This window comes from Necator americanus, chromosome IV (assembly GCF_031761385.1).
Source record: "Necator americanus strain Aroian chromosome IV, whole genome shotgun sequence".
NCBI classification, from domain to species: domain Eukaryota; kingdom Metazoa; phylum Nematoda; class Chromadorea; order Rhabditida; family Ancylostomatidae; genus Necator; species Necator americanus.
The window spans coordinates 626,752-649,951 of record NC_087374.1 but is presented as its reverse complement, the minus strand read 5'-3'; the positions used below and the strand labels follow the sequence as shown (position 1 = coordinate 649,951).

The window sequence follows — 23,200 nt, the reverse complement described above, 5'->3', positions numbered from 1 at the left end:
ACACGAATTGAAAGTTCTCTTTGCACTTTCCGGCAATGTCTGCATTATTTACCTGCTCTCAAGGACATTTCTCAACATCACTTTACTTTGGTTCCCGATTTGACTAGCTAGTGTGGCGGACAGTATGGCGGAAACCCGCAAAAATCCCTGAACACAACTCAGCCAGCCCTCTTTTTCTCTCGCTGACCCAAAAGGAATCGCGGTCGCAGTGGCGATCGGCACCACCTCGGCCTCCGAACGTTTTCGGCATTGTCGTTAAACCGCTTGGAGTCTTCGTATTTTGGGTCATATCGGCAAGTCACTGATCCATAGATTTCAGACATTGTCGAACAACTATTTCTGTTGAAAACATTCGTTTCGAATTCTGCTGATAGTCACCTCATTCGGATTTGCTCTTATTTTTCTCTGCCCAGGCCGGGCTTCCGTTTATTCCTCAGTTTTCGTAATTTAGAAGAGCTATAAAACATAAAGAACATATTTTGAATGAAAACTGCATAAGCAAGGAAATTCCTTCTTTTTTTCCCGTATGCTCTTCGAGCTGCTCCAGCATTCATTCACTGTCCATTGTGAAATAGCCTCTTTTTTCAAACAGAAAAATTGATTTTCCTGTGAGTGGTGGATCCGGAGCGTTGGATTAGATTTTCTTCTCGATTTTATCGGACAATTTATGCAGTTCCAAAGGGAATTTTTTCATTTGCCCAATTTGTTCTCACAGGTCTCACGTGTTACTTTGTCCGATCTCCTTCGCTTCTTTCTGCTCTTCAGAGCTTAGCGGCTGAAATCCATAGGCTTATCATCCATGACCTTTCACCAATTATCTAATGGCCTGATGGATTGCTTTTCGTCGGGTGCTCGCCCTTTTTGTCTGCACTCGTCATAGGACCTCAACAGCTACTCATTTGACTGCTTTAAACGAATGATAAACACACTGAAGGTTTCGGTTTTTTTTTGGGTGCAATAACAGTTGTTGCTGGTCGGACATTTTCCCAAGCCATTCACATTCAGTCCTGCTTTCTGCCTTGCATAAATGTTGAGGATCTGCTGCTCTTGTATTGGTTCTTTTCTACATTCTTCTTTCCCTTTTTTCCTCTTTCCTTTGCAACGTTACGTTTTTCTTTAGATGTGTTAGCTCATCAAGGTCAAACCCTTTTTCTTATTTTCTCATTGTGGCTATACATAATTGTTTTTTGTGATGTCATTCGGGTTCACATTAGAACATTTTATTAGGAAGAAATGATGCCGTCACTTCTAGCACCACTTTAATTGCACTCGAAGATTGCAAACTTTTTATGGTGGGTATTCTATGAGTGCTTTTTCACGTTGAATTATTACAACCTCATGAATTCTTCAAAACGTTGAATTTATTCAAATTGCCAGATAAGGATTACGGTGGAGGTCGCAGTTTTCTAAATGTTCAAAGTACGTCCAGATAACTCAGTAGCTTTAATGTTGTGGATTGAATTATCCGAAAAATTTAGAAACTTAACCAAAAATATCGCCATTTCCTTGTGTAAATCAGGAATAGTGCTGCTGATGCTCGTTAAAGAGTTGAAAGAGACGTAACTGCGGTAAAAAGCATTAGTAATAATAATAATAATAGTAATAATAATAATAATAATAATAATAATAATAATAACAATAATAATAATAAATGAGTTAATAGTAACTGGTATAATTGGGATTTTCCACTGAAGATAAATTCTTAAGAAAATTATGGGCCCAATCCGGAGCTCGCTTCCTCACAACATGCTTTGTATATATCATTAGTCCCCAAAAAACAAATCGGCTACGGATGTCAGTCATCTGACGACGTCTGTTGTTGACGTTGGCGATGATATGTGACTTCAACATACCTATGTCTATTCACCGGAATTGGGTGGAGAACTTGTTTTCGGATGGTGATGGAATATCGATCGCCGTCGTAGAGAGGAGGCCATACGACCTTGTCCACTACGTTATTCCGTTACCATCTGCATCGCACACAGTTCAACTCTGCCCCTTACAATTTCCCCTATTCGTGGTTTTCGGGCTGGTTCTTTGAGCTGATTCAATATATCCTCGTCCTCGTGAATCCATTCCATTTGAAACTATCCTACATAATCGCTCTGAATTATATGTTTCAGTCCTCGCGTCTATTCCCTACACTCCTATTATGTATTGTATTCTGTTATATTCTATATCCTATTATTTCAGGAGGGCGATGAGCCAGCTTGCTGGCATACGATGCCTTTTCCTCGTGGTACTCGTTGCAGCTGAGGAACTGCATTTAACTACAGATGACGAGGGTTATCTTACCGTAATTCAAGGATTTGCCACTCAACTAAACTGTGTTCTGAATACTTGTTCTCCGAATGTAAGTCCTCTTTCCGCGTAGTGGCAGAGAGTATTTTTGTCCGTCCCTAGTTACACCGGTTAGGTGTAGTTGTCAAAAAGTGCTGTTTGAGCGCCACTTCTTTAGTAAGTTCCTGAAAACGATGGAATCTGTTTAGGTGATCTGGTCGAAGGATGAGACGACTATTTTTAACGGGACGAGTTTCGTAAAGTCATCATCCATTGACGAAAAGTCTTTCAAGTTGCAGCACAAGGTTGAGGTGGACTTCGAGAAAGGTAGGTTCGGAATATATTGGGATTTTTAAGAGCTGAGAGTACTTCAAGTGAAAATGAAATTGTTTAACTCTCTGGATTTTCCTTTTGATTTAACATCCATTGTATTTCTTTTTCTTGAACAGTTTTGGAATTTTCGAACTGTTAATCCAGGAATTGGATGGCTTAGCTTACACTTTGTGAAGTCAAGTGTTTACACATTTGGCAAAAATTTTCGAGGAGTAAAAATTCGAATTTTGCAGTATCTTTTAGCTTAGGGGAAACCTAAAGGAAAGAGGAAACCTGTTCTCGGTTTACGTTGTAATGTCCGAATGTGTTGTTTTATGTACTTTAATTTTTTTAAGGCTTAGACCACCACTAAACAGTAATTACCAGTTTTTTTTCGTATAATTTAAAATGGATGTGCTTGGAGCTTCTTTTTGTATACGATATCTTATTATAAATTGTGGAAGTGCCAGACTTCAGTTTTGACTGATAAAGGCTAAGTTTTTTTCTTCTCTACGAGTAGAGAGTGAAAAAGTTAGGTTTCGCTCTAATTCATTGCTGATTCTTCATTTTGTTTTTTTTTTTCCATTACTAACAACAAGTAGAAACACCCTCAATAGTAGTAACTTTTTTCTGCGGCTTTGTCTGAAACTCGCTATCCATTGTTTAAAAGGTTTTTTGTACGTCGAAAAAAAGAGTTCTCCTCAGTATTTCCATAATTGCATGACGCAAAGACTTTTCTTTTAAATTCATTTTTAGCTGATGCCGGTAGCTCAGCTAGTTTTAATTGTGCAGCACTAGCGAGTTGATAAAGCCGGTTGTTTGAGTCATTTGAGGTTTTTTCCTTGAAATGATACTTTTTCGATTGCTATGGTTTTTTTCTTACATCTTTAGGAGCGTCTCTGTTAAGAGAAAAGGATTCGACTGCCGGCGAAAAAAGAAACTGTACATTAAAATATTATAATATCACACTTATAGGACTACAATAGTACATCAAAAGAAAATTAATATTCTCGAAAATTCGATCTCTACATTATACTCTCTGATCGCCCGGTGGCAAAAGCACGTTATCCACAGTAACCTTAAATAAAAAAGTCATTACTCGACATTTGAGAGGATTTCGTTAGGGAATCCAGACCTTAGTGGTACATCAAGAACATGCTTTTTCCGAAGGATTATGAGCATTTTAGCGTCATTGGGCGCTACCCGATTCACGAAAAGAAAATTTCAAAGAGAACTTATGAGTACAGGAAATAAAATCACTTCCATAAAAATTATATTATAAAAATTCTTGCGTCACAATTGTTTATATAAAAATTACTCACAAATTAATCGAAAAATTCCGGTACAGATCTCTCAAATTATACAAAAACACTATGAAAAATGAATCGTTCCAGATAGCTCACTGTTCAATTCATCCATAGGACCCATCACGAAGAAAATATAATCCCTTATTTTGAAAATCTTTGAAATGATCGATGTTTATCTTAGAAACAAGTTTTTCATTGTTTAATTTTCCCTCTGAAAATCCAGATCTGTGCCACATTGAAGACAACGTGGTCTCCTTTGCGTTTTTCTTCTGAATTTTTCTGAAAAGACCAAAAATATTTCATCTTCGAACATATTAACTTCGCATGTCTTTTTTTCTAAATTCATTGGAGGGAAACTCGCCTAATATCTCTGGATCTCTAGATTTTTTCACCACAACACATCACTGTTCGAATTTAATTCCTTCCTAGGGACGTCTGCTTTGATGCGACGAGGATCGATGCCTTTGGAGGGATAAAAATTGAAAATTTCCGACAACTCGAGAAAATCTTAGTGAACCATCCTGCGCTATTCTATTGCTATCGAAATTTCCAAGGGGGAAAAAATTATGCTAATAAAACTTTACACATTATTATGGTAACAGAAACTCAGATGACCATAAACCTCTCTAATACATTCCATTTTTGCGGTACGTGTCAAAATTTGCTCATTAGTACGTTTTTATATATGAATAAAAAGATCCAGCAGCAGCAGCTAATCAGGAAATTCATGCTTAAATTATCCCTTAATGGCGTGCGAGAAATTAAATGCTGGAGCTTGCACTTTCCAGCAAACACGATTTCGTACAAACTGAATGAATAAATTCCAAGAAAATGAGCATCATCCGTACCACCATAAGAACTTAAGAATTTCAAGAATGGAGTTTTCTTAGTCCGAACTATTGGGAAAAAGTGAGGTTGCGCCTACTAAGTTTTTAGGATGGTATTTAAAAAAAATTTCTTGAAATATCATTGCTGTTAAATTAAATTTTTAGCTTTCTAGTTGCTTTTTTTCAGAGGGATATCAGGGGAATTTTTCCCTAGTACCTTTTCAGGAAGATGTATAAGTAAAAGTAGTTAAGTGAAATGAAGATGACTAAACTCAATAATGAGCTCCAGTTTTTTTTTCCGAATGCCAGTCTTCTGCGGCGGCAGACACATTTCTTAGGAATCCCAGTTATTCGAAATGTTCTCCGTCAAACGTCGCAGCTACGCGACGCTAACCTACTAGAACCATTGTTCATTGGGCGGTGAACGAAATTACATGAATCTATCAATCACATTTAGCGACGAACACTTAGCCAGTAGTTGAAGGACTGCAGACATTTCTTGGAATAGAGTGGCCGAAATGAATTAGCGAGGTGTAAACAAGTTCAAATGAATAGTTTTGTGTTCATTTTTCGTTGAAAAAAAAGTTTTGTCTATGCTCACTTTCACTTCAAATAATTATTAGAGATTTAAAAGAAAACAGAACAAGGTGTTTCTCGCTGTCAATTTAATTTTTTTTTCTGTCAAAAATCATCTTTATTCTACAAATTTGAAATTGAAAATTCCTCCCGCGGGTGGCAGTGGTTCATTGAAAATAAGGAAATATAAGAAAATATTCACTGACGATTAATTAAAATATGTTGAAGAGTTATTTTATTTTAATTTGACGTTAAAACGGCTTTTCATTCCTGCGTTTTTTAGGCTGTTCGAGTCAATGCGACGACACTACGCCTTGTCCGGTCGGTAGTTCCTGTGTTGACAATCAGTGCTGCACATGCTCCAAAGAAGAGTTTACATTGGTCCTGAAAAATCTTACATTCGAGGATTCAGGACGTTACAAATGTCAAATTGCCAACCAGTCCGAACAGTTAGAGTTTCAAGTGGAAGTTCTTGGTGGGTAGCTTTTTTTTTGTTAACAAGCAGGAATGTTTAGAATGTGTTGGTTCTCTGGAATTTTCGCGTGAGAAATGAATTGGGAATTCAGGTTCTTTTTGTATGACCGCTGTTCTCCTGTTTTTCTGCAGATCTAACTCTTCGTACATTTGTCTAGTCTCTAATTTTCATATTTTATCCTTAAAAAGAAGTACTTCCTCAGATTCATCCTGGATGAACGACCTTCCCTGTACATTCCATGTTCCCTCGGTTGATCGCCTGATGAATAATCATAAAATTCCCAGAATTTCAAATGTAGCGATACTTTAACTAACAAAATCTATTTAACTTAAGCGCTACCACTATTTTCAATCCCAGTATTTGAAGGTAACGACCGCCGAGATTTTTTTGTTCCCGGCAGATAAGATCCGAGACGTAGTTTCGAGAATGGTTGTGAATTTGGGGATCATCTTTTCGAAATCCACGAATCAGAGACCTCTTCAGAAGCACCAATGAGTCATCCACAGATGAAATGGGATCGAAAATTGGAATATTGGTGAAGTTATTCAACAGAGCAACTCTCTTCACTGAAATCTCCAATAAAATCTACTCTATACAGCTTCATTTCGTTGTTTCTATAGATGTAAAGAGTTGCATTGTTGGCTAAACTGATGCTGTGGTGCTTCTGATTTCCCCTCCCTTCAATTCCTATAATTTTAAGTGGTGTTTACTCTTAGTTGTGATTCCTACATACTACGTCCTGGATAGCAAACTATAAACACTTAAGAAGTAAGAGGAAACTGAACATGTGTTCCATCTGGCGTTTTAAATTGCGTACGTCGGCTAGGCTGCAAATTTCCCCTTGTTTGATTGCCAATTTTCCACTGTTCTCGCAAAACACGCAATATTTCAGAATCGGGACTGAAAGGCGGCTTCCACGAGAATATTTCCTACGATCATTCGGAATGTTGCCAGGAGAAGGGGATCTCACCGCTGTGCCGTGCGATGTGCAAACCAAGCGAAATGGCCGAACATCACTTCGATCCTACTAGGTTCGGCTGAAATTTCGTATAAGCAAACATTCTTCCTCCCTATAAATTGTTTTTTTTTCTCCTTCAGCTGCAAAACCGATGATTACAAAAATTTCCTATTTTGTGCTACGGAAAACGGAACCAGAAGCCATATACATTGTTGCAAAACCCAATTAGTGCCCTCGTTCTGTTATGATTTCTGCTCTGGTGACTTCAAGGTACAGTTTTTTTTTCGTATTTTCAGTAGTGTTTTTGAAAAATGAAACCAAGATCTCTTATTTAAGATGCTTCGTCGATCACATCGCCTCTGCTTGTACTATCTTCCCGAGATCTTCGAATGCTACAATCGAGCTTATCGTATGTTGATCAATCCTCCTTTAGAGAATTATCGAACTCGTGATAGCGTACCTGTGCACAAATTTTCATGGAACGTGAGTCCTAAACCACTGTAGCCGGCCATGAATCCATCTAGTGTTGGATTTCCTGGATATTGCTGTGCATGTTGCATGTGTGTGGTGTGATATGTTCGGTTTAGTTGCCGGTCACCTTAGAATTAGACGCATTAGACAATTTTAATGCTGCCATATTGTTTAGGGACTTAAATAATCGCTTCTCGGGGCTTTTTTTCATAGGTTTTGCGGTTATTTTATCGTTTCTGCCATTTGCGGAGACGAGTTTCCTTGGTTTTTTTTTCGGGTTGATGTGTGTGTGTGTGCTAAGTTATTTTAGTTAATAAAGCCTTCACTCTGATTTCTTCTCGGTTGATTTTGTTGCTTTGAATCATATTCGGGACTACTTAGTGCTGAAAAAAAAAGATTGAGAAGGAAGAAATGTCGTTAAGACTGGTCCATTTCGACTTTATATCTAAAATATGTCAAGAAAATCCCTGTTGTGATTTTCTCAACATATCTTCGAATTTCCAATTCAACAGAGCCCTGCCTTTCAACATGAAAACCCCAACATTCACTCCGAAAAAAAAAAATCCTACAATTTTCCAGTACCATACCCGGATCCGCCCGAACAAGTCATGGTGAACGCAGTAGAGCACGATAAGCTGAGCGTTTGCTGGCGACCACCACCGGTCCACGACTCCAACAAGAACTTTCCAGTCATAGACTACACCGTTTATTATAAAGAAATACCAAATTTCCCCTTAATGGGAGGTGATATGTAAGTCGTACCACTAAGTATCCGTAGACTCTACGGGTTCATGTTTACATTCCGGAGGATATTTCAGCGGAATCCCTCTTCTAAATGGTGACTACTCGGAATTTGGTGATCTGGACGATGACACTGACTATGTGGATCCTGAGGTGACCACTGAGAAACCTACAGAACGTACAAGAAGGGAAGAGAAGGTGATTAACTGACGATACTTTTTCAAATATCGCTGAATTTCGACTTTTTCAGAGTGTTTTGAATCTCCAACCACCTCCAGAACAGAATTCGGACTCTTTGGTGAGACTCTTATAGAATTGTTCACAGGGCAGGAGTCCGCGGCGACGCTAGCATTCCTTGAAATGATGAGAAAGGAGAAAATTTAAACTAATAACTACGATAGCTCATGCAATTGCCGGTTATAGAAGCAGTGTAAAGTTCGGGAACGCTCCGTTCCTATATAAAAATGCAGTAAAAGACCCAATAAAATATTATTGATAGCTAGAAATGGCCTTGTCTAATTTAAGAGAGGAATCTAAGGAAGGTTAGGATCTAGAAAAGTGCATCTCGCTCTCGCTTTTTCGTTTTCTGGAAATATGTCCTAGCAATTATAGGGCTCCGTCAGCATCAGTATTCGGAAGAAACGTGATACGGTGGTTGTGATGACACGGGACGAGGCCACAAACTCAACAACTATCCGCGAATTCAACTTCCAACAAGTAATTGTTTTTCGAATTTTCTTGTCTTATCTACGCGCTTGGGACGACCTTGTCCGCTCTTGCGCTAATCACACATATCAACGTAAACTTGGTCGGTCATCCACGATTGATCAAGGTGAGACCCATCATTGTTGTGGTTGAGGCGAACGGTGAAAGACGAAACTGCTTCCTACAAGTTCATTGATTGATTGGGTACGGTACAGATCGGTCCCGATTTAGAAGTTATAATTGGCGTTAGTTGTTGTTTTTCTTAGTGTAGTAGGTGCCAGGGACTCCCGTTTATAGTCACTCTTTAATGCGTCACTATTTCGCTGCTTCATATCTTTAGGATACTGAATAAACTGTGAAAAGCCATTGAAAATGTATTGTAACTTACTTTCTAGGGAACATCGTAATACACTCCTGGTTGCTTAAAGTAGCTAATTTTGAGCAGGGTTAAATCTATCCAGAAAGCTTTTTTTCTAGGAAAAAAGTGCTATACATCAGCAAGGGCGTTTTCGCTCTGTAACACCTGTGTGATGCTCATATAGCAGATCCCAAGCTAGCGTTTACGAACATTCAGAATTCTGCTCCTTATCACAGTGGAAGTTCTTCTACTGCGATAAGGATCTAGAGGCAAAATTAGACTCTCTATGCTAAGGAAAACAATGTTTTTACCCCTGCAGGAACTCTGCGTACAGTCTTAAAAGACGGAGACGAAGTAGTTTGTGTATCTCACTCATCCCAGGCTGGTGTTGGTCAATCTGGGATGGGTGAGCAGCTATCCGATGTATTAAGTTAATTTCCCTACAATCTGAAGAAACAAAAGGCTGGTATACGTCAACTCTCAGGCGCACTGTAGTCAGAATCAAGCGTGCATTGAGATTTTTGAAAAAAGAGAAGTAGAGAGGGAATGGTGGAGGAGTTAGGAGGTCGCAGAGGATTAGGAGAGGGAAACGAGTAGAAGAGGGATAGAGAGAAGGGGGAAAGAGGGGAGGGAAAAGAGGAAGAAGAAAACAGAGAAAACGAAGGCAAGGAGGACGATGTAGAAAACGGAGGTACATACGTTCGTAGTGTGAAAAATTGGGATGGAATAATGTTCGATGAAAATGACCTCAAAGGTTCGATCCCCCGTTGAACCGGAATCTTTGGGATCTTGAATTATGTCTAAAACTCGAGTCATATTTGACGTAAAGAGGTTCGGTTCTAAGCAGATGATAAGGAAGGATTTTCTCTATCAAACTCCTGATTGTCTTTCCAGACCTTTTTCAGTGATTAGATGAAAAATAGATTGGAAAAATGTTAATTTTTTCATATGTGCAAATGTAATTTAAGCTAAATACAGAAAAAGTAGGAAGGTTCCAAAGGATGGTAGTTTAATTTTTTTCGTAAAACGATTCTTCTTCTATGAAATACATTCAAAAAATTCTCTATGTGCTCTTATTATTAAGGAATTATCAAGTAAATTTTAAAGGCGAGCATATTCTCGCAAACTGATCATTTTCAGTTAAAAAATATGAATGTGAATTTAGATATAAATTGCTTTGAACTATACGATATTGAGTTGGCCATTTTTCACTAAAATCGAAGAGAATATAGTATAGGGTAAAATATTGTCTATATTGTCTACCAATGATAATAGACGAAAAATTCACGTTTTCTGTCATATTTCACTAACTCATTATCAACGAATGTGAAGTTATTTTTTTTCAAAATATATGTAATCTTTCAAAAAAACCCCAAATATTATGTCAAAAATTAGATGTCGATTACCATTCATGGAAAAAAAAGTATTTTTCTAGATCAACACTACTGGGACTTGTCAGACTATCACGGATCTACGATCTTCGACTCGGTACATTGTCTATGTAACCTCCAGAAATGAATACGGTACTAGTGTGCCTAGTGTACGGTCCATTGCTAGCACAAATATTCACACCGTGAAGAACAACGAAAGTATTCCAGATGTTATGAGTGAGTTTTTTTTTTACTAAAAATGTTGCTTCTTTGATTTTCAAGGTCCCAAGATGGGAGTGAAGAGTAGAGCACATCCGTATCGCTCTAGCTAGCGAGTAACGAGATTTTCGTCCTGATCGCGAAAAGCGCTGCAATACACTAATAGACCAGTGAAAATTGTTTGAGGGAGACCCTCTGAACAGATCCGAGAACGAATGGACACCAAAAAACCGTCTGAAACAAAACCATTAAACTGCAAACATAAAAAGCAAAAAAAAACAAGTGTAGATACATAGCTCTTTTCAGAAATTCATTCAATCCCTAAAAAAACGTTGGACATCCGTGTTACTTGTGATTTCTTTCCTACCATTCTACATATTAATAAAGGTCTATGAATAAGGATGAGTTTTTTTCATCTATACGGAAAAAAACTTTGTTTGCAGATGGTATTCGTGGAACTGCTGTCCTTTTGTTCCACCCCTTAACCTCATCTTGCAACCAAACTAAGCGAGAGAAAAAAAAGGGAAAATTCATGGAAGTGAAAAAGGCCAGAGAACGGTTTCCATTGGGATCTCATCTTAGTGTTTTTTTTTTAGTTCTGAGGAATTTTCCTTAATTGCTTCGTTTCGTTTATTCGGTATGGCTGTGAGTTTTTGAGAACTCTTTTTATTATTCAGAGAAAGTGTTCGGAAACCTCTTTTTTAAGCTTTCTGGGCGCTGCTTTGCTCATTTGTATTTGATATTTACTTATACACTTATTATTTGATCATCTTCTTCAAAATCGGATAGAGAGAGGACGAGCGAAGTTAAACTTAAAATGGACAATAAAAAATAAACATCATAGCAAGTCTTGGAATTGCATAAAATGCTTGTTTTGATGACTAATGGACCAGTGTTACAGTTTTTTCTTTACAGAATGCTGCAAAGCAAACCGAGTGTCCGACTTCTGCAGTTCAAAGATGTGTGCTGTGGAAACCTCACCGAACTCGTTCGCCACTGTTTCCATCGCAACAACGTGTCGTGTCGAATGGCCAAAAGTGAGGGTTTGCTTGGGACTTGGTCAAGACAAAGTGAAATCCTAGTATTAATCTTATCTTAGTATTAACTAATTTCTGGAGAACAATGAGATTAGCATGATTCCACTCATTCTCCTAATTCTTTTTCTCATAAAGACCCTATAAATATCGCTTCAAGTGCCTTTAATTCCGAAAATTTTTGCTCAAACGTTGCCTCATGAGCTTTTAAGGGTGTTGGTTGTGAAAAAAGCGTTCGTTTCATGACTCCGATTGGTTTTCTACTACGAAAAATTGCGCATAAATTTTTTTAGGGCCTTTTTTGGAAACAAACCTATGTAAAACACGTAAATTTGTAGTTATATAAATGTGAGTTGAGAGAGATTTCAACTCCAACGTTTATAACGGCTTGGATACTACCAGCAAAGCAAAGCAGTAGAAAGCTAAGAATAGTCCTTATACGGGAATTATGTGCCCTTGTGTCCAAAAAACTGCTTTGGGAGTTCCTATGGCATAGAATTACAGCGATAAAGCATTTTATAAATCATTTTCCTGAGTCAGTAATCCATACACATTCAGGTCTCACCCTGCTTGGCAGACGGTCGTAATCATACAGAATGTTGTCGCCGAAAAGGTGTTCAGAATGATTGTCTTCCAATCTGTGCTGGATCCACAGAATCCTTGGGCGTCCACTCAGTACTGTGCCTGAATCTCGACTTACAAGCAATCTACCAATGCCTTAGGGAGGGATACGGTGAGAATCCATAAGATTATTTTCCCTGAAGTTCTGTAAATTTGCTTGCTTGCTGAATGATGCACGTTTTTGAAGAGTCACACCCGTCACCGCCTGTCAATGTTACCGTAACCTCAGTCACAGAATCAACTGTGGTAATTACATGGGAAGAACCGGACTCAAACCCTGATCTTGTCGAAACCTTTACCCTGATGATCAGGAAAGCCGAACATGGAGCAAGAATCAGAGAGGTTAGTCGTTTGATGTCTTTTTGCTCGCCGGTTCTTTCCTTTTTCTCTCTTTTTTTCATTTGAAGAACTTAATATCTTATCATATCTTTTTAATAAAGAAAGCATCCCATATCGGATGCGGAGAAAATGTGTGTAGATAATCGTATGTGGCTTAGCTTTCACACAATAAGTTGTTTAGGTGTCTGAAGAAAGTGAAACGTTTTCAATTAATAAAACAAGTAAATAGCAAGTAAGTAAACACATTACGTTTCTTCTATCAGGTACACAATGCCGTTTCTCCTCATACTGAAATCGGTTTGGATCCCGACAGCGAATACTCGGTATCGGTGAGGTCAAATTCGCGGAAAGGGCAATCACTACCTTCTACCGCTATACTTTTCTACACGAAATCGGACAGCAGAGGTGTTTGTGCTATAGGGGAACCACTGTTGATATCTGGTGAGTTCCTTATACATAAAACATTTGTAGTTATGTTTCCTTCGAATTGTTCCCCTAAAATTGACAATATCTGGAGATTTCTCTAATTGATGTAGGACTGTATCTTGAATGCCCACATATATAGTTGGGTCAAAACGACATGAAGCACGGACCGCTACGTAAGTGACCGCGCTCGGAAGCGGTGCGGTCGAGACAGCGGTTGGAATCGAGGTGGGACCATGGCGAACTGCAGAGGTGAGTGGTGGCAGTGAGGGTCCTTTCGCGATCCCAACCGCTACGCTCTACTTCGAGCGCAGCCGCTTGCGCAAATGTCCGTGTTTCATGTCGTATTGACCGAACTATACACCGGTATATATGGGGTTACCGCACGCGTGCGAGCCGCGCCGGTCCTGGTTCGGGCGGGCAATGGTGTTGCTAGAGCGTGGATGAGATTCTCACACATACGGATGAGGGTTCCACTTCGGCTCTTCAAATAGCATTAGCACAACGATAATAAGAATGTACACAATTGCAATTAACACTACTGTTTATTAGCTCCTTACAAATGATGTACAGTATATTCTTATTACGTTTACATACGTAAACATTTACCAAACTTTATCATTACTGTTATCATAACTATCGAATAACTCTTCACAAACGATGTGCAGTATATACTTATTAAAATTATTACTAACATCACCAGAATTCGTGAACATTCTAAAAGTACAAGGAATTATGTAGTTTAAGTTCGTGAATCAGAGAATGTTCTAATGACCTGGAACATAGCTTGCATTCCTACGAAGTCGAAAAAAAATGTCATATGGTGAATGAATGAGGTGGGAGAGAAGGGGTGAAAGAGGATGACAACATCAGACAATTGAAAATTCGAGCTTTACAGGAAACACCTGAGCAAAGGAAAAGATATAAGGTAGATGACAGTAGAAAGGTACGTCTATAACGTTACATCCACAAAGCTAACAAAAGTCCCAACTGGATATAGCAATAAAACGAGGTGTCAGATCAAAGGAGCTTCAAACCAGGTATTTGCAGAGAACGTTTCACAGAGGTGAAATATCGAGCCAATACCAAACGTCGATAGCATTGGAAACAATATGTAAGAAAAGAAGTATATCAAGCATCTCAACAATATGCTCGTCTTTGACAAGAAACAGAGCTTGCAACTTGTCGATAGCCCAGTTTAAGCAACAGCCAAGATTGTTAACAAACTTTATTACGGCTACTGTTTCGGCGTCGTCGCCTTCGTGAGAGCCTAGAATGTCAGATCATTTGTGATATATCCTCTCAAATGCCTCATCCAGAACAAGTCCCCAACCGCTAAGCGGAGCGATTTTATCACGCGGAGGTCCGCTAATAACACGACAACGCGGCTACCTAGGTGAGCACAACGATTTGCACACTTTTGGTTTCGACTTTGGATGTAGCATCTTAGGGAATGATGACTTGTTCTGAATGAGACATTTGAGAGGATAGATCACAAACGATCTGACTTTCCAGGCTCTGACGAAGGCGACGACGCCGAAACGTGAGCTGTAATAAAGTTTTATAACAATCTTGGCTGTGGTTTAAATTGGACTATCGACAACTTGCAAAATCTATGCCAAGATTCAAGGAAAGTCGAACTTTCGCACTTCAGTAAACAGAGCGCCGTTAACATTATACTCACAAATATAGCAAAACTGGGATAAAAGCTTAAAACTGGACATTACAATATAACGAGGTACGACCCAAAAGCGTTGAAGCACGCATTTGGGGAGTGTTTTAGGTTGACCGCCCAAGCTAAACTTGGCGCGCTGTAGCAACACCGTTGCCCGCCCGAACCATGTGCGGCGCGGCTCGCCCGCGTGCGCAGCCCTATGTGATGGCATATATACCGGCGTTCCTATATCTAATATCTAATGTATCTGTATCTAATCAGAGGGTCGTCCGTTCATCTGCAGCGCAAGCCATCCTTGTCCACTTGGATTCCAATGCACAAACGTGGAAGATGAGTCCTATTGTTGCCAGAGAGGTAAGGCGCAATCTTTGAATTAGTCTATCAGAATGACTTATTTTCAAGACGAATAAGGCTTCAAATGAATGTTTTCAAGTGGATGGTAAGATATATAATGTGAAATTTGTCTTTTAGTCGTCAGTGTAGAATTGGAGAAGCTCTTGTTCATTCAGACGTGATTTTTTTAGAATTTGGAAATTCTAACGACGATTTCCAAGAATGCTGCAAGCATCAAAATGTGTCTCCAGACTGCCAGTCGTACTGCTACTTCAACGCTACCCTTCCGGTAGAATGTCAACGTAAGTGCATTTCAGCAAATGATGAAGTAAATAGGAAACTACTCGAGCCTTCTCTTGACTCCAAAAACTCCTTTTTCTCTCGCTGCTTATAGGTTTTTTCATTACATACACTTTGCTTTCGTTACTCCAGCGCTACGTGTAAAAACAACGAAATTGACGATATTGGATCTCTTCACAAATAGATAGGGGTAGAGGTGTCGTCCAGGAGTATTAGGCGCACGGGTGGCGCCGCTCAGCCGGCTGTTTGGTGGTTATTGAGCACGCGATTGCGGGCGGCTGTTACCTCTGCAGGCAGATTCAACCCCCCCCCCCCCCCTTTTGACCAACCCCCTCTAGCAATTCAGGAGAAGATGCATGAAATAGCTCTATATGCTCCTATCTACCCAACGATGCAACTTACTACGGGTACTAATACGAAGGAAATCCGCAATGCGCCTGCGACGGTGCGGGTTTTATTTTCTGCTGCTTATATTAGCTGATGTTGCGGATTTTGGACGGTGGCGAAATTCCCCGCGTTCTATCGCATTATACTTTGCATTGTTGGGAAGTCCATTTAACGCAAAGGCACACAAGTCCGTTTCGCACTTCTTTTTCTGGAATAACAATTTATTGATTAATACTGAGGGTGATGACTGGAGGTGATCAAGCTCAGGTTAGTGGACTACCCCATTACTCCTATCTATTAATAAAGGGATTCCGATATAGTTAATTTCGTGATACGCTCTTTTAGAAAAAAAAACACTTCATTTCTCTGAGGCTACACCATAGTTTTCTTTTTTCAGAAGACCTTAACAAATGGGTGCAATGTGCATCCGAAGGCCGCGATCACTCTCGCTGTTGCGAGAAGGAGCAAATTCCTAAGGAATGTCTCACTGGATGTCGTCATCCATTCCAGGTAGTTTTTCTCTTGAAGTCGTTTTCCTTTCCTTCAGTTCGGAATCCTTGTCACGAAATTATTCTTTTATCCAAATTTTATGTTAAATGTATTAAGGTGGCCGATTCATGCTTCAATTCATTGGATAAGCTGTCGATGTGCTTTTCGGCTCCACATATTGGGCTTCCAAAGGCTGTGGAACGATTGAAAGTTACAGAGATCACGTCGAATTCAGCACTGCTTACATGGGAAGACATTGACTACGGAGTTGTCGGATACAAAGTTGAAGTGAGTTGAAACAGTGGTCCTATCGTATCGTTCGGTCATTTTGAAAAGTTTTTGTTTTCAAATACTTTGATCTTGTCTCGGTCTTTCCAGTTAGACATTAAAGGCATCACCCCAAGAATCTCAGTTGGTGCAGATTTCAGGTGGAATATTCGTATACGGGATGGGAGACTACGGAGAGGGGGGTGATTCTGTCCATTTCTTCCTAATTGCCGTAAAAAACGGCCCGGAAGATACGGCTTCAGGCGTTTTGGCGCACTATTTTCTACAGGGAGTTCGACTGGAGCGCGCCAGCCTTGTGCGGCGCCGCTTCTTCCGAGCCATTTATTACGGCAATTAGGAAGAAATAAACGGAATCATCCTCCTCTCCGTAGTCTCCCATCCCGTATAGGAATACTCCACCTGAAATCTACACCACCTCAGATTCGTGGGGTGATGCCTTTAATTAATCACTACACTTTTATTACCCACTAGAGAAATTAATGAAAAGGTACTGACTCAGGCCCAAAGTGATTTTAGCTGAATGTAGTGAACATTGAGTCAATTAGAATTTTTTCCATCAGTTATTATTGTTCAGCAGGGAGAGGGGCGACGGACATATTTCTCTGCTAAAGGCACACTTCGTCGTCCTTATCCCCTGTCATTCAGGAGAAACTAGGAAATTGACCTTAATCCGACATTTAATTTGCATGAGCCGTTTGAAGATAGAAATACAAAGGGGTACCTTGGTGAAGGTGCTTCAAATCAATCGTTATTCGCAACTGAATTTCTACACCTACTTTCCTATGTTATCACAGTAAAATATATTTTTTCAGGTGTTCTCCAACGATGCTTTAGTAAATTCGGCTGATATCACGACAGAGAATCATCGTATGGAAAACCTAATTCCGGGCAGTGAATACCGTGCTCGAGTGACTGCAGTGAACGGCCGAGGGAGCAGTCCTCCTTCGTTCAACGTCACATTCACGACTCTTCCTGCTAAAAGTACTATACTTGTTATACTTCCACCTAAAGCCCTACTCTCTAAGTTCTCATTTCAGTCACTGACGCCGACCGTCCCAAATCGCCAGATGGACTTAGGGTCGTGTGGAATTACGGCAATCGGGTGAACGTCTCTTGGAATCCAGTGATTGCAAGAATGGATGAGAGCGCTATACGCGGTGTCGTTCAATACACATTGTATTACGTAGAAGCGGAGAAAACTGGACAGTGGACTACAGTGAGGATTATGACTTTTTCGGAACAAAAGTGAACAAAATATTTGAACAATGATGATGATGATTATGATGGTGAACAATGTGTGATTGGGAAACGACAGCTAGGTCGTACAAGACTGTATGTGGGATCTTTTTTTGTCGCGGTTAGATTAAGTTCAAGTTAGTGGTCTTAGACTATTAGGAGACTGCCTGAGACATGACTTTCCTCGCTGCTTTGATCGCACATGTTTCCAAGGCTCTGGAAAGAATGACTGATACGACTGAATTATGAATAGTATCAGAAAGAAAACATAAGGAATTGCGAAGAAATTTTTTTTTGGAGTATTCTAAATGTAGCTGTTGAGAAAAAAAAAGGACGAAAATTTCAGCTACAAACGAACAATACATGGGTAGTAATGAACGATCTCAAAAGAGACGCTCTTTACTCGTTGTACGTAATCGCCACCGAAAACGGCAAGACCAGTCGAAGCTCTTCTGTCGCCACGGTGCTTGCGCAACCGGGTAAGACTTGAATTCCAATTTCTTCTATAAATGTTGTACTAGGTGAAGTGTCATCAGCCTAACAATGTGTCAGCCTTTCCTTTTTCCAGACTCGCTAGGTCTCCCGGAACCTGTTGTGAAGATCACTCCGGACCATCTTGACGGTGTTTATTTGCAAAATGATAAAATTACGATCAACTGCTCCGTACCTGTGGATGTGTCCAAGGGTCATCTCAACATTGACCTTACGGCTGGAAGTCATTCGGTTCGTATGTTACATAAAGTAGTTGACTATTTTTTTAAAAGTATACCGGGGCCAAAACTTGAAAAAAAAAACTTAAATAAAACAAATATTGAGACATGTAAAATGTGAAAGAATGACTCATTGGAAGCACATTCCTCTTTGTTCGCCTTTGAATGTTGAGTGTTTCCAAATTTCCTAAGTACTTCCCAAAAAAAACTAGGTAACTTTTGATTAGAGGAAGAAGATAGAGCTGGACAAGAAGGAAATTTCTCATGGTCGTTCTAGATCAGTAACTAGTCCCATGACTTGGAAAGAAAACTTCCACTAAAAAAAATCCCATGAGTGGTTCCAGTACATCTTTTTTGAGTGTACTCCGCTCGTTTCATTCCATTGAAATAAAAAAGTAGTACACCCATAAACTCTACGATGCCAAGATTCAAGGAAGGTCGAACTTGGGAACTTAAAAAAGTTGTATTGGTTTCCGTTGACTTCAACATTTTCAAAACTGTGATTGTCCTAACTGTGCCTTTAGAGACTGATACTGGTTGTACATCTCCCAAAAGAGGACAAAGGTTCAACTCCACTGAAGTTAAAAAAAAAAAGATTTTTTAAGGCTAGTAACGATCATGGAGTTTCTTGGGTGGCTGAAGAAGTAGAGGCGGACTCATCAATTGATACAGTGACTTGTGCCGTCACTGACACCGACGGTCGACAGAATGTTGCTATGAGACATTTGCTGGTCAGATGTGAGTACATCATCCGGAAAGCTGTACTCGTGTTTTCTATACTGGCTGAAATTGTCTTAATTCTAGTTGGTCCTGTTGCTAAAATGGATAGAGAAAAAGTCCGTGCATTTGACGATCAGTCAGCTATTCTCACTTGTACGGTCAAGGTAACCATTAACATTTTTATAGCTTCTTTCCATTTTATATAAAGAAATGGTATTATTTATATCATTTTATATTTTGCCTTCATTTTTAATGTTTCAGGGATTCCCAACACCAGCAATTCGATTCGAAATGGACAATAAAGCTGTGAAAGGAGAAACACGAGTGAAGGTTGTCGCTATGAACACCTACAAAGCCACCCTTCATGTAAGATTTTTGATATTAATGGGTTATTCTCTGCAGATAGCAAAAAAGAATCAGTAGTGATTTTAGATTAGAAACGCTACCGGCAATGCGGGTGTCTACTCTTGTATAGCGGAGAAAGATGGAAGTCATTCAGTGGACACGGCAGAGCTTGTGATTTCTCGTGAACTGCTTCCGGTCAATCCTCGACTAATTTTATCATGTTGTGAGGATGAACATATTGAAGGCGACTGTCTACAAGCATGTACAATAGGAAAGGTAGATATCTGGTATGATTTCCTTGATTTGTGGAGTCTTAACTTGAAACATTTGTTTAAGGCTCCACCTTCTGTTGGTAACTGCTCCCAGTATGCTGCTAGCTTACTGAAATGTGCATCCGATTTTGTCGATCACAGTGATTGTTGCGCTGTTCAGGGAGTATCCAGCAAATGTCTTCCACTATGCTCAGGTGATTAAACGTTCTCTTCTGCTTGTCCGGACGTTGCTTGAAGTACACCTTCTTCATCCGAACCCACCTGTGCCATATCAAAACTTCCGAATCAATTTCTTGAAAAAATGGCTATATGAGCGCTAATCGATTTGTTCTTTTCTCCTCAGGAGATTCGTTCTCTACCGACGTGGACTGTACTCCTTACGCTGTAAAGATCATGGAATGCTTTGTACAAGGGCACGAAGGAAGCCCTCAGGCAGTCAGGAATGTCGAGTATGAAGTCCCCGAGAAAGGGAAGCTTAAGGTATGAAAGAGCTGCAATTATTTCCATTTATTTATTGACAAATGTGTCTTTCTGGCATATTCGTAAGAGATGGCTTTTTACTGCACTCAAATTCATCTATTTTCGCAGGAACGCGTGGAATTTTGGGTTTGTAAAGTTTTAGAGCAAAATCAAATTCGTGCGGTCATTGAATTGGTAAACTCCCAAAACGAATACTACCATTTATATAAAAAAAAACAATCTCTGTTTGCTCTAACTTCCAATTTTAGCTTGATATGATCTTGGGTTAATTTACGGCCATACAAAACGTATTGTTGCCATATCTTTTCTGTCTTAAAACTTTAATTGCAAACCAAACGAATTTGTTCAACTCTTAGATGAAAAAACCCTCCCACGATTCTAACCCGTTTTATTAAGGTTACTTGGGACGATACAGATCCATCCGAAGCTTATCGATACTATGCAGTTTATTACAAAAAGAAGGATGAAGAGGGAGAGTACAAGGTAGGCTCAGAGTCCTACTATCGCAGTTTTTTGATGTCTAGTTAAAGTCTACGACGTTAGTTTAATGTAGTAATAATAACATAATAATAGTAACGTAATGTAATTGCGCAGATGGAGAAGGTGGTTGCGCGCTATATTGAACTTGACGTCGAACCAGATACTGCTTATGACGTCGGCATTATCTCAGCAAACGCATTTGGCCACAGCCCACTTGTTTTTCTGGATGTTTCATCGACAAGTGTCGGTAGGTGTATCATCTTCACACTTTTACTTGATTACCCAACGATCGGTACTGCCCTGTCACTTTTTTTCAGGCAAGTCACACTCTTCTAGCGGTGGTTCGTCAGCGTTCTTCATTTTCTTACTTCTGATCTGTTGCGGTTTAGTTATTATCGGTAAGCGGTCTTGACGAAAGTCCTCAGTGCAAATAATGCTAAGAGAATTTCTTTACAGGTATAATTTACCTGGGACGTCGGCGTGATCTTCCGGCTCCTTTCGGTAAACTCGTACGACGTCAACAACCAGCCCGAGGACATCCCTCAGTTGCTTTCGAGAACCCGGCTTATGGTATGTTTCCGTGGAAATAGAAAATGAATGTAGGAAACACGTAAGAAGACCAACTTCCAAGTAACGTAACTTAAAAATTTGAGTAAGAGAGCTTCGAAGTGCTAATATGTGTGTTCCCAAAATTAAAAACGAAAAATATGGATCCATCATTGCTTATTCGAACTACTCATCCGCTATGATTTTTTATTGAACTTGTGGTAGTGCAAGATTGCAATCAGTCGGAGTAGTTAGTTGGGAAGGAACTGGTACTTTTTCACATATTTTAGGATAGAGTAACAGTTGTTTTCTTTCACCATATGTTCTTTAACTACAGAGGTTTCTCGCAGGTCAACTGTAATGATGATTTTGTGAAGGGGAAGACGCACTGTGAAATTAACTTGGAGGAGCCACTTAATTTGTAATTCTCAAAATAGCTTTGGTTTCTTTGATATTTGTTGATATTGAAGCAGTTTTGCCAAAGTTTAAATTTGTGCTGTGAGATTGGCTTCTCAAGATTCATTTCAAGAAAAAAATCCAAGGAATTGTTCTGAATATCGCTACTTTGAGCAACCACATTCAGTGTCCGGTCATGAAGTGGAGATACGAGGGCTTGGCGGAGGTGGAACCGCTAACGGCGACACGGACTGGCAAAGTCAAGACCTGCAGGCCTCCACCGCACCAGAAGAGTACCGTAACGGAATGCGGTACGCAAAACTTGAGTCCGCATGAATGATTTCGCTCTTTGCATAGACAACCGTATGTTCACTTCAATCAAGACCTCTGATTCTCCTTCACAGTAGTTATACTGCAGAGTAGGATAATGCGTCTCATGTGTGAGTGACATTCTCTCTGCTGTATTTCACTCACGAGGTAAATGGTTCACATCCGAGAGTTCCATTGACGTATTGTTTTTGAACCACATGGATGTTCTATATTTTATTCATTGCAAGCTCAATAACTTGTATTTTTATACGTTCGAGTGTCGACCATTATATATTTAGTCCGTTGATTTTCTTGTTAGTTGCTTGACGACGATGGTAGCACGACGGGTTTTCTTGTGAGTGTGTTCGAAATGTACGTTGTACACCAATAATGAATTTTCCAATATTTCTAATTGTAGTTCTTTTTGATCTCATGAAATATTTACGAACATTCATCATGTTCTAGTTGTTCGAATATGAGCAAGAACAGTAGTCAGGGTTTAGTGCCAGTGCACTATTACAATCTTCAGCTAATCCTAACTTCAGGAAATTTTCAAGGAAAAAATAGCTTCCAGTACCGTACAAAAATGAAGGAGCTGATGGTTGGTACATTATTACCTACGCATTATTATCCTCTGGTAATCTTTTCATGATAGCGATACTGTTGCTAATTGCGTGCTCATGACCCATCAGTTAACACTGATCGGAAAATCGTGAAAAACTAATGGAGGAATTTCTTTTATGAAAAATGGTCCAAACTATTATATCACACTACGTATTTGGTATTTAGATGACATGGACCTCACTTAGCTCAACATAAGACGTCCGTATTTCGAGACTCACGCCGAAAGCGTTCAGCCGGGCTGTAAGCCACTCTGCCTGTCAGCGTACCGAAATTACATTCGCTAGAAAATTCACAAAGGCAGGGAACCAGTACCTCCGCCCATGGCGTTAGCTTGAGCTTGAACCCGGAAGGGTGTAGCGCAGGTTCCGCTGCAACTGCACGATCGACAACTGGTTCGAAACCGTCTTAGTCCCAACCAAATCCTTCATCTCTCCGGGCAGATAAATTGGTAAGTTTTTTGTACCTTGTACCCTATCAGGTAACTTCTGAGTAAAACATATTTCATATTCATAAATCTACATATAAAAGCATGGACAACAATAACTGAAATATAAAAAAAGAAGGAATGTTGAGAAATCAGCAACACGCATTGTG

The 23,200-nt window shown here is 39.6% G+C and overlaps 1 protein-coding gene across 2 annotated transcripts; it reads left to right on the top strand.

Moving 5' to 3' along the window:
- Positions 1-1,289: 1,289 nt before the first annotated feature.
- On the top strand, positions 1,290-22,801 carry RB195_000073 (uncharacterized protein; the record flags this gene model as incomplete). Of its 2 annotated transcripts, XM_064196210.1 has the most annotated exons (38): positions 1,290-1,292; positions 2,194-2,239; positions 2,307-2,353; positions 2,490-2,607; positions 5,586-5,777; positions 6,670-6,808; positions 6,876-7,005; positions 7,072-7,144; positions 7,786-7,957; positions 8,025-8,145; positions 8,198-8,245; positions 8,560-8,664; positions 10,446-10,617; positions 11,515-11,636; positions 12,192-12,366; positions 12,442-12,596; positions 12,857-13,034; positions 14,953-15,045; positions 15,216-15,326; positions 16,109-16,221; positions 16,318-16,488; positions 17,301-17,469; positions 17,526-17,704; positions 18,071-18,203; positions 18,293-18,447; positions 19,040-19,172; positions 19,239-19,318; positions 19,416-19,520; positions 19,587-19,775; positions 19,836-19,965; positions 20,115-20,251; positions 20,648-20,734; positions 20,846-20,978; positions 21,049-21,129; positions 21,188-21,301; positions 21,861-21,984; positions 22,448-22,583; positions 22,772-22,801. In XM_064196210.1, 38 exons carry the CDS (start codon positions 1,290-1,292, stop codon positions 22,799-22,801), a joined length of 4,599 nt encoding a protein of 1,532 aa, XP_064052090.1. The 2 variants fall into 2 exon arrangements, with proteins under 2 accessions (XP_064052090.1, XP_064052091.1); XM_064196209.1 differs by lacking the exons at positions 1,290-1,292; positions 22,448-22,583; positions 22,772-22,801 and having other exon boundaries at positions 2,201-2,353; positions 21,861-22,009.
- Between the last annotated feature and the right edge of the window lie 399 nt (positions 22,802-23,200).